The sequence below is a fragment of the Anneissia japonica genome, unplaced genomic scaffold (genome assembly GCF_011630105.1).
Source record: "Anneissia japonica isolate Jap-2015-1 unplaced genomic scaffold, ASM1163010v1 scaffold1356_len1145284_cov175, whole genome shotgun sequence".
Classification (NCBI taxonomy): Eukaryota; Metazoa; Echinodermata; class Crinoidea; order Comatulida; family Comatulidae; genus Anneissia; species Anneissia japonica.
Genome location: NW_022706987.1, coordinates 91,258 through 102,010, shown reverse-complemented (window position 1 = coordinate 102,010; position 10,753 = coordinate 91,258). Strand labels below are relative to the sequence as shown.

General features: G+C 33.6%; 1 protein-coding gene across 2 annotated transcripts in view; it reads right to left on the bottom strand.

The window, feature by feature from the left end:
* The window catches only part of LOC117106246, a 41,643-nt gene that overhangs the window by 25,522 nt on the left and 5,368 nt on the right, over nucleotides 1–10,753 (bottom strand). Inside the window, exons 1-2 of one of the 2 annotated variants that reach the window (XM_033247601.1) lie at nucleotides 888–1,037; nucleotides 681–772 (exon numbers count right to left, since the gene is read on the bottom strand). In XM_033247601.1, the coding sequence (XP_033103492.1) occupies nucleotides 681–772; nucleotides 888–993 (198 nt within the window). In that variant the 5' untranslated portion in view covers nucleotides 994–1,037. Of the gene's footprint in view, nucleotides 1–680; nucleotides 773–887; nucleotides 1,038–10,753 lie in introns of those variants that run through there. The other variant, XM_033247602.1, reaches the window with a different exon arrangement.

Here is a 10,753-nt window from a genome sequence, read left to right as displayed (position 1 = left end):
TACTTCAAGTTACAAATATTGGCTGGTGATTTATTATTAAACATGTACCCATTTTAACGTTTTGTAAAGTGCATATAGAGGGTCTGTAATTTGGCACAAGGCACTCAATAAATGTTGTGGTATTTATTATCATTATTTTTAATATGAATACGGCATTTACGTTAAATCACTGATGCCCTATTTGATGGTCTTATTTTGAAGGAATTTAAGTTGTACTGTACAGTTGCATATCAGTAATTTCAAAACACTGATGTTTATTGTAATTTAACAAATTAATTTAACTCCATACATTGGACAATATACAATTATTACTGTTTGTAATTACCTAGGCCTACTTCTGATGAAGCAACATACAACACGGGATCATGGAATCCCAAAATTGTCATATATTATAATTTATTAATAAAATATATTAAACTTGGTCAATGGAAATTTAATCATTCAATTTTTATTGCAAGTGCTGGAGATATTATTGTTATTATGAGCCTACAGTACAGTAAAGTTAAATATTTTTTTGTTTTTTCTTACGAGAGAACACTGAGTGGTATCATGGTGTCCAACCAGGCAACAAAGGGGAGAACCTGATCCACCTGATCTTAAGGCCTTCCAAAATGGCTGAAAATGCGAGAGTGCCGAAAAGCCTATACATTTTTAACAAACCTTGTTTCAAGCATTTTTACCTCATATTCTGTCGCAATGGCCGCCAGATCAACTTCTGAGAAGGTTTCATCCATTGTGCTGTCAATTCCCTCATGGAGGATATCAGGAAAATCTAGAAATTTAAAAAACACTTTGTTAAAATGAGTATGAGATCATATCCAAAAACGAGGACCGAATTATTTTCTTATCAGTCTAAACAAATGGATGGTTCTTCCCAAAAATATTACCTTCAAAATGGTGTTCTATCTGATATGAAAAACTGGTTGACGAAGCTAAAAATAAAATAGACGTAGATTTCAATGTGTGCAGAGCCTGGCAGAAATGCACGTACATGTTAAGTACCAATTACGAATGATTGTGAGTTATGGGATGGTCTTTACAAAGCATCATCACGGGAAAGTTATTATCTATTTAAAAGAAAAATGAAAGCAACCTTATCAAACGAGCAATCTCTTGTTAATGAATTAAGTTTTATAGACATTAGTGGAAGAGCTATATGTAATAATGCAATAACATTGCTGCAGAGGATTCCCTGAGGACAAATAAGCTCAGAAGGCATACATAGAAAAATATTGCAAGCATGGACATTTTTACGAGCACTTCTCACTCTTGAAGACTGAAAATGAAACTCATTTAGATGACGTTTGCTTACAATGCAACAAAATTTAGAAATGTCACTCTAAACTAAGTGGTAGATTTGCAAAATATATAAATACATACAGTAGATGGAAATATCTGCTTACAATGCAACAAAATTTAGAAATGTCACTTTAAAATAAGTGATAGATTTGCAAAAAAGGTATTTGTGCAATATATAAATATATATGGGGAAACATCTGCTTACAATGCAACAAAATTTAGAAATGTCACTCTAAAACTAAGTGGTAAATTTGCAAAAAAGTGTTTGTGCAATATATATATATATACATATATATATATATAAGTGGAAACTAGAGTGACATTATCATAATTTTGGTTGGCTCTTAATAATAAATATGCTGAAATACAGTTGGTCGCATTTAAAAATCAATTGTTTTCAAATTCCTGGATCCTCCACTGATATCATATCATATTTTGTTGTTAAAAACATTTAGAATAAAATGACAAACAAGATTAAAAAAACGGGCACATCTGAAATTCCACAACAGAATTGGCGACCAGGACACAAGAAGTCCCCCAAATTAGAAACACACCGGCCCCAGCATTACGCCATTTTTTCAGTGTAAACTTTGTCTATGGGTTGGCATATGGTTTTATTAGAACAATTCTAAAAGTTTGATCACAAACAAGTATAATTTTTGTACCACTCCTTGTTAGTACTTGAAACAAACTATTGGTGTTTTATTTCATGTTGCTACAAAAAAAACCCACTATTATTGTGATAGTTGATATCTTAAATAGGGTTTCCAAAATCATTGCATGGATGGATTTAGACACAGAAAAAACTGTTATCAACATGATTGAACTAAATCTAAACTGGATTCCTGGAAACCAAATGATTTTAAATTCTGATGATCATGTTATTTCATAGGGACCCAAATTTTAATCATACAAAATATTGGCAACTCAACAATATAGTTGATTTTCTTTGTCCCCAAATTATATTTTGAAGGATAACAATAACATTGAAACATTATCATCAGATAATAAAAGTAATGAACTGTCAATGTTGAGCCAAAATTAGTCCCAAAATGTACAAGAAAAATTGATTATCAGTATTATTAATTGTGTGACAATTTTTTCCGAATCATCCAACACTTCGGAAAGTATAATACCCGAGGTCTATAATAACAAACTCAAAAAAAAAAAGACTTGAACTGCAACAAACATTTGAACAAATGAATTCCTGAACTGACAGTGACAGATTAAAATTGTAGGCATCCAGAAAAGTGGCTGAAAAGAGTCTAAGAAACAATTACTGTACTTGATGACAGTTCATCCATTTCATCAAACAAGACCTGCAGCTCTTGTACAACAAAATCAAAATAAACCTTTACTGTCATCAGTAAGCCTGTAGAAAATCATAAAGTCTGCTGTGTTAATTGAAATAATGGTAACCTACTGTGGATTCTTCTACTGAATGCAAATGCAGCAACAATATTTACTTGTAAACAGTACTAGATGTCAATATTCACAACACAGAGAGAGTGTACATGATTATGAAAGCAGTCCACAGGGCAACCAACACTAGGGGCCCAAGGGTCTAATGGGTCACACAGAGGCCTGAACCACAGAGAAGCTGAATACTGGTGGCTGAAATAACAGAGCTGAGCCTGTTAAATATTATTTTTTATACTTTTTAACGAGACAATACTGCTTAAATATTTTTGTGCTGTGATATGAATTTTTTTTTTGAAATTTATCAGTTCGGTGTTGATCCATATGAATAAAAAGCTATGATATAATGATATAGGCTTATGGAGTACTTGAGACAATTTGTTGGAGAGATAAACCTTAGCATTCAAAATCTTAATTCAAAATTGTCAGAGCTTCTGGGGGATTTTCCCCATGGACTCCCATCCAAAGGTTATGGGATATCGCCTCTCCCCTGCCATCAGGCGAATCTTGGCGCCACCACATTTATTTTGCGATGATTATACACAAATAAAAATCTTTAAATAAGATCTTTAATAAGCAAGAAATAGTGAAGTGTCTTCTGCTTTTGACAAAATATTTAATCAATGTTATGTTTGCAAAAAATTATAATGAATGTAGAGTCTTAATATGGTACTGTAGTAAAATTAAAAATAGAGCAGAATTTGACATTTCCAAAAAGCTTCAAATGTCTTTGCCACCAACAGTGGATTTTGGCCACAGTATCTCTGAGTTTCACATAGGTAGGGCCTACATAAAGTATAGCAAAGTTGCTTCAGTTTTGAAATTATCTTTGGCCTGTGATATTCTCTTTAAAAATAATTTGGCCCTTCAAAAATAATTTGGCCCTTCAAATATATTAAGAGCAAGGGCTCTTTATACACTACCAAAAAGCAAAGTACCTGTCAATACCTTTCTTGTCTTGAGCTTTTTCTTATGACCTGCTTTAATGTTTACATTGTGATTTGACATTCTAAATGATGACAATACTGTTTGATATCCATATGCAAAATACAGTTTAATAGAATACATTTGAATTTAGAATATGTAGTTCAACCACCATTAATTGACTACAGTATGTACTGCATACCAAATTTTTTGGTCAATATTTGGTTTGAAATCTGAATGCCAATAGGTTGTTTTGCCTTGATTGTACCATGCCAAGCTTTAACAAAACGTAAAATAGTGTTACACAAGTAGCATTAGCCCAGCATTCATTTATTATCAATGCACAGTAATTAGGCACTGTCAATCTTAGCTCTCATTTCACCTTCCTAATTTCCCTTGGTAACATTTAACATTTACTATGTTACTCTTTTGGTTTTAAAAAATACAATTTATTTGAACATGCCCATAGCAAAAATTGAAATCTATAGCTGTTTTAGCTTATCTTAATAGACAACCTACTAAATGCCTATCAATATGCAGATATTTTGTAGTTCTTAAGTAGATTACAGTAGCATATTTCGCGAGTAAAAGTCAATTGTACCAAGGAGGTATCCTTGATTGTACATTATATATGGGAATGGACTGACTTGTATAGCGCATTACACAATCAAGAAAAGATACGAATATGATATGAATATGAAAAAGAAAAAAAGAAAACTAACCCATGAACTATCCTAAAACGAATCAGAAACAATTTACCAAAGAGTCAAAGAATTGTCTTAGATGGCGCTTCCGTACAATTGACTTCCTAATTTTAAGCAATTTTTAAGCTAAGCAATATGGATCAATTTGACTTTAGCAAAAAAAATGGACTTAAGACGAATTTAAGCTGATTTTTAGTTTGATAAATCTGGCCCCTGGCGACTAACCTAACATCCCGAAGGAAGAAACAAAAAATCCTGAATGAAGCTTTAATACTTTTGTTAACACTAAACAAAACACTTTTTTTTTTTTTTTCTATTTCTAGGCATATTTCTGTCTCTGCTTTTATAAATAGGGATAATTATGCAGCTTTTGACCAATGTGATCAGAAAACATTCTTGTCAGAAATAATAGCAAATAGTAGAGGTCACCCTCTAATTGAAGACCACTTTCTGGACCAGGTTTTGGTCTCTAATTAGAGTCCCTCTAATTTAAGGCCGGCACTAAAAGTGGTCTTTAAGTATCTCTGTTTAGAGGGAAATTAAGAAATGATATAGTATTAAAATGTAAGATTGTTTTATTCAAAGTATTTTTAAAATGGATGTACAGTTACTGTTACTGCTGTTGATTCTTAATATACGATTTTCCGGAAGTCACACATCAAGTCCTGTGCTCATTCTACCTAAACCATTAAAATATTATTAACAACACCTGTCCTAATAGAGCACTTTTACACAAAATATTATCTTACGTTGTGTACCATTTTCATGTACATCTATCATCATATCATCTTCATTTAAAATGCATTAAAATCACTACATATTTTAATGTGAATGAATGAAACATTCTTAGTTTAGGTCTGCCAAAACCATGATATACAGTATACAGTATATTATGTTTAAATGTTTTCCTCCAAGTGCTTTAGAATGGATTACTGTATTGCTACTGATTCATTAAAAAACCTTTTCTCAGTAGCCACATATATCAAGTCCTGCAATTGTCTTATCTAAATATCCATTTAGTTATAAAAATACAAACTTAAACATCCTACTACACTATTGATATTCAATATGGGGCACTGTATACACAAAACATTGGATTTTGATGTACATTATTTTGATGTCCGTAAAAAAAAAAATTCACTAAAACCACTATATATTTTAAAAGTACATAGTAGAAAAGTTTGTTTGGTCTGCCAAAATTATGGTCCTTGGTGTCTAATAGAATCCTTATAATTAAAGGTTTGCCAGGTGCATCGCTACATCCAAGTTTAGCGACAGCCCATTGTAATGCATATGATTGGGATGGTTCTAGACAAGTTCTTTGCATCATTACCACTAACAGAAGATAGGTTGCATGTTGCATGTTGTCTCTCTCAGTTATTTTCTTTATGTAATGTCAGAATTGCAGTGGTATAGTTCAGGTACAAGTTTTGATAGATTTTTCATAATATAAATATGTTTAGAAACCACTACAATGAGATGGGACAGCATTGGTCAGGGGCAGCTAAAGCAAAGGTTTACTGAAACTCATTAAGAAGCCAAAAACCGGCCGTGCTTGACGAAAATCGACTGTGTTTGTCAACTGACTGTGCCTGGAATCAGAGTGTGCTTGAAAATCGACTGTTTTTCAAAGTTGATCTTTTTGCGTTCCATATAAAACCTGGATGCGGAAGTATGTACGTATATGTTGCTCTTTTGGCGTTCCATATAAAACCACAATGTAAACAGGTCATACAGTCAGAGCAGCTAAAGACTCATTGAAAAATGACAGTAAAATAAGTCATTATTTATCCCTCAATTAAGTTGGAATATGGAATTATTTCACTTTGTGAGATGGAAACTTTGATGACCTATGTTGATACAGATTTTTAAACTGGTAGGTGCAGTACCTAACTACCAACGTTTTTTGAGGCCCTGTGTGAGACCATTATTCCTCTTATCTTTTGTAGAAGTTTCATTCAATTTCATTCTTGGAACACTACGGTCTTGGTGGTAATTTGATACGGGGACTTAACTGTCTACCCCGGTCATCATTCCATATTATTTTATACAAATGCAGAGAGAGTATAACTCTTCTAGGAAGGAATCATGCTCCTTCCTATACCTGTCGCAAGTACAGTATTCAATGAATATTTATTCATTAAAAACATCAAAATTGCCAACGGCAGCCAAAGGCGGAGTTGAAACAATTGTACAAAATATCAGATAAAAAAACATATACAAATTTATATCAGAACACATTAGAAGTTACAAGATAAAACCATATTGCTCCATCCAAATTTGGCGACAGGGACTTGTACAGTATTGGAGCATATGAATGATTAGGAATATTCGGACAGGAGTTCTTCGTATTATTGTCCTTTTGTATTTGTATAATATGATAATAAAATGGCTCTTGGAAACAAAGAAGTAATCGTAGGCCTAGTTGAAGAAGACATATATCTATGTATCATTACCAAGACCCTATTGTTCGACCCAGAATCAGATGTTGTTGAACGTCAGAGACATGCGGGCTGGGTATAATGCACTGGTGCATGAAAACTGTGGTGCCAGGCAGTAGGCCTAGAGAGAGTTACTATGGGTTCCTAAACTTACAAAATTACTGTCGTAAGATTAAAAGTCTGCATCAAATTCATCTAATAAAAGAAGGATTATTTTCCGAGAAACTGATGAAAGCATACCCGCCTTTCGTCTGTTTTTATCTGTTCACAAACTTCTAGCCTAGCCTACGCCTAATTATTCGATCTACAGGCAGTGGGCAAAACTGTACAGCCATTATACAGTACATATATTTATCATTTTTTTTCACTCTACGACATTCAGTGTCTTCTTCACATAGGTCTACAATTATTTCTTTGTCTACCTGGGCCATTCGATTATTATTTTATACGAATACAAGGATAGTAACTTGTCTAGAATCGTCCTAATCCTATGCATTAAAACGGTCTGTCACTAAGCTTAGATGGAGCGATGCACCTGGCATGTCCTCACAAGTTACGTTTAGAGCATTAACGCAATGAAGTTTTGTAATTTCAAGAGGTATATTATGTATGAGTATGTAAATTCAGTTCTCACATTATATAAAATCGGTAAACTTGTCCTTTAAAGACCAACACTCAACAGGGGTACCAAATAGAAGAATCCATATCCGGGAGATCTGTTTAAATTTATTACAAAAAAAAACAGATTAACTATTTATTTTATAGTGGTCTTTGGAGAAAAAATTTGCAGTTTGGTCCACCAAAACCATGGTCTTAATTTTGGTCTCTAAATAAAGGAAATCTTTAATTGGAGGGAACAGCTAATGATAAATGACAGGTATTCAACTGCGGCCGAAGAAATGTAGTCTTTAATTGGAGGAGTCTTTAATTGGAGGGAGACTAGAGAAAACTTATACTGTACTTTCTCCCATGCTTGTGTCAAAATTATTCTTCTGTAATGTCTCGTGTTGAATAACAGTTCTCACCTTTTTTGTTAAAGTAAGTTAATCATTCATCAATTACCGTAGTGTTTCCGCAGAGGGATGTGCCAGTTTTGAAATGTCGATCAGAAATGTTTGCCATTGTCTTAGTTTCAAATAATTCTCCCTTTAATTTTAAATTACTATTTACTTTTTATATGACCTTTCCTTTTCCATGAATTCACTTCTTGTCACTTCTTTAATTCAAAAATTATCTAGTACTCTAATGACAGATATAGTTCTTTTGCATTGATAGGCAAACAATATTAAACTGATAGTCAGTCTTTTGCACATTTAATCTTTCTTTTAGCAAAATTTTTAAAATGATCCTGAACTTTATAGACTTTGGTCAACATATTTGTTGTTTAAGAAAGAATCTTAACCTAATAATAGACATAATATTCACTTCTAAAAACTTTAAGTTTTGCGACTTAATCACCTGATTGTGATTGTGTGGTTAGTAAAATCCATAGCCATACTGTTCATAGCGCACACTCAACTTTTTGTTGATGGAGCATTTTTGGAAAATTGACACTCCTTTTTCCATCCCAAACAAAATATTTTTTATAAATCAACATGGTCCATCTCAGTTATCATAGCCAGTCACAAAATTAGGAACTGCATAAATTACCTGGTTTTTAACAAAAGTGTACTCTATCTCTCCCACAAATATCTGAATTACTTACAGTATAATACACGACTCTTGTGTGCGTGCCTTTATTATAATTTGAGAAGTATAAAAAAAAACGTGTAATAATAATAATAATAATAAGATTGGTTTTGGCACATGGCAGGGACGTATACCGGGTGGGGGGGGGGGGGGAGACACCCCTTTGTACACATTTCTAAAATTTTAAAGCTTGTTCTTGCTAGCCAATACAAATTCTTTCCAGGGATCACTCATACTTCTAATCTATGTAAATGTAGGCCTACTATAATAACACATAGGCCTGAGCGTGATGTTTTTTAACTCTTAAATGCAAAAGTCCCAGGCTAGGTCTTTCTGATACAGAAATGTGATATTGTATGGTTCACTTTGGTTTTTAACCTTTTGCAAGCTCTATAAAATTTTGTTTTAATACTACAGTACTACTAGTAGTAATAATTATGATGATGACGATGATGATGATGACGATGGTGATAATAGATAATAATATTAAAAAGTGAAGAATATTGTGCTAAAGGCGAAAAAGTATGTTGTGATTTGTTGGTCACAATTATTATAGTATAATTAAAGATTAGTAGCTATAGTTAGGCCTAAGTTGTCTTGGATATTAAGTAGATCCCTGATAAAAAAAAAAACCATGAGAAATTTGTTGGCGCTTCATTTTGATGATAATGATGATGTGATGATGATGAATTTCACTATATAAAAGTGTAATTTCCGGCCATCTAGAGATACGATTTCCTCAAATTTTCACACCTCAGCCCCAACCATGGTGGGGCTGTGGTGGTTGTGAAATCATGGCTTTAAAGTATGTAAAGTACATTACTCAAAAACAATGTTCATAAAATTGATTTTCTATGGTACGTCGAACATATTATTAAGATCTATGGTTGCCGAAAATTCCCGATAAAAGATTTTTGAGTATATATAATGGTGATGTGATGATGATGAATTTTACTAAAAATGTCATTTTCTGGTCATCCAGAGGTACTACAGTATTTCCTAAAATTTTCGAAATGTTCCTCCCCCTCCCCCCACAACCTCTCAAAACAGATTGCGCCCTTCCTGGGTACGACATTAAACTTCATTGAGTCGACACCTGACTCAGAGTATGGCTTAGTGACTGCTGATGAGGCGAGAATGCATTTGTTTTTAGGATGTGATCTGGTTTTACATACCCATTTTTCGTGATTATGACTATTTTGGATAAAGAATGTTATGACAGTTGGTGGATTGAAGGCCCTTTCCCCTAAATTTTTTTAATGGAAAAAAAAAAAGAAAAATATATGCACCCTATCCAAATTTAAATTTGAGAGTGTAATTTCCGGCCATCTATAGGTGCCCTAATCATAAATTTTCTTACCTCACCCCCAACCATGGTGGGTGGTTCATCAATCTGTAAAAGTCCCCCGCTGGGTCACCTCTCTATTGAATTCCTGGATCCACCACTGTGATTTTTATATTGCTAGGCTTACTAATTTATTATTTATGATGCGTATATTGTAATTTTCACTTTATCATCTCAGAACAGCCATAAAAACTTTCAGAGCGCGCTACTTTCCAGGGGCTTTGCCCCCTGGACCAACCTCACCCTCACAGGGTCCTACATACCTCGCATAACGGCTCCCCCCCCTCCCATTCAAAATCCTGGCTACGTCTCTGGCCACATGGTAAGGTATATTAAAAATACATCCATAACAATTGAGTTTTATTTAAAATTGAACATTACAGCGATTAATATAATCGATGATGATGTACTTTATTATAAGAGTGTCATTTCCAGTAATCTAGAGGTACTATTTCCCCAAATGTTCCCACCTCAGCCCTTGTGTGAACTAATAGGCCTAATTAAATATATGAAATATATATATATTATTTTTAATATTTATTTCCTATAGTACATCACATATATTAATTTAGATATCTATGGTTGCCGAAAATCGCTGGTAAAACATCATGAGAAATGTGTTGGCGCTTCATTTTTACTATATAATGGTGATGTGATGATGACGATGAATTTTACTATATTAAAGTGTCATTTCCGGTCATGAAAGCTACTATTTCCTAAAATTTTCACACCTCAGGCCCAGCCATGGTGGGCCTGAGGTGGGTGTGGGCTCACAAAATGCCCCCACCCCCTCAACTTTTAATTCGAAGCAGATATGCGCCCTTGTCAAAATCCTACCGGGTTAATCTCAAAATCGAGTTGCCGTCCCCGGCGTTGTCAGTGACGTCGTATGATTTGTGTGCGATTTTTACCAATTAACCCCTAAGTAAAAC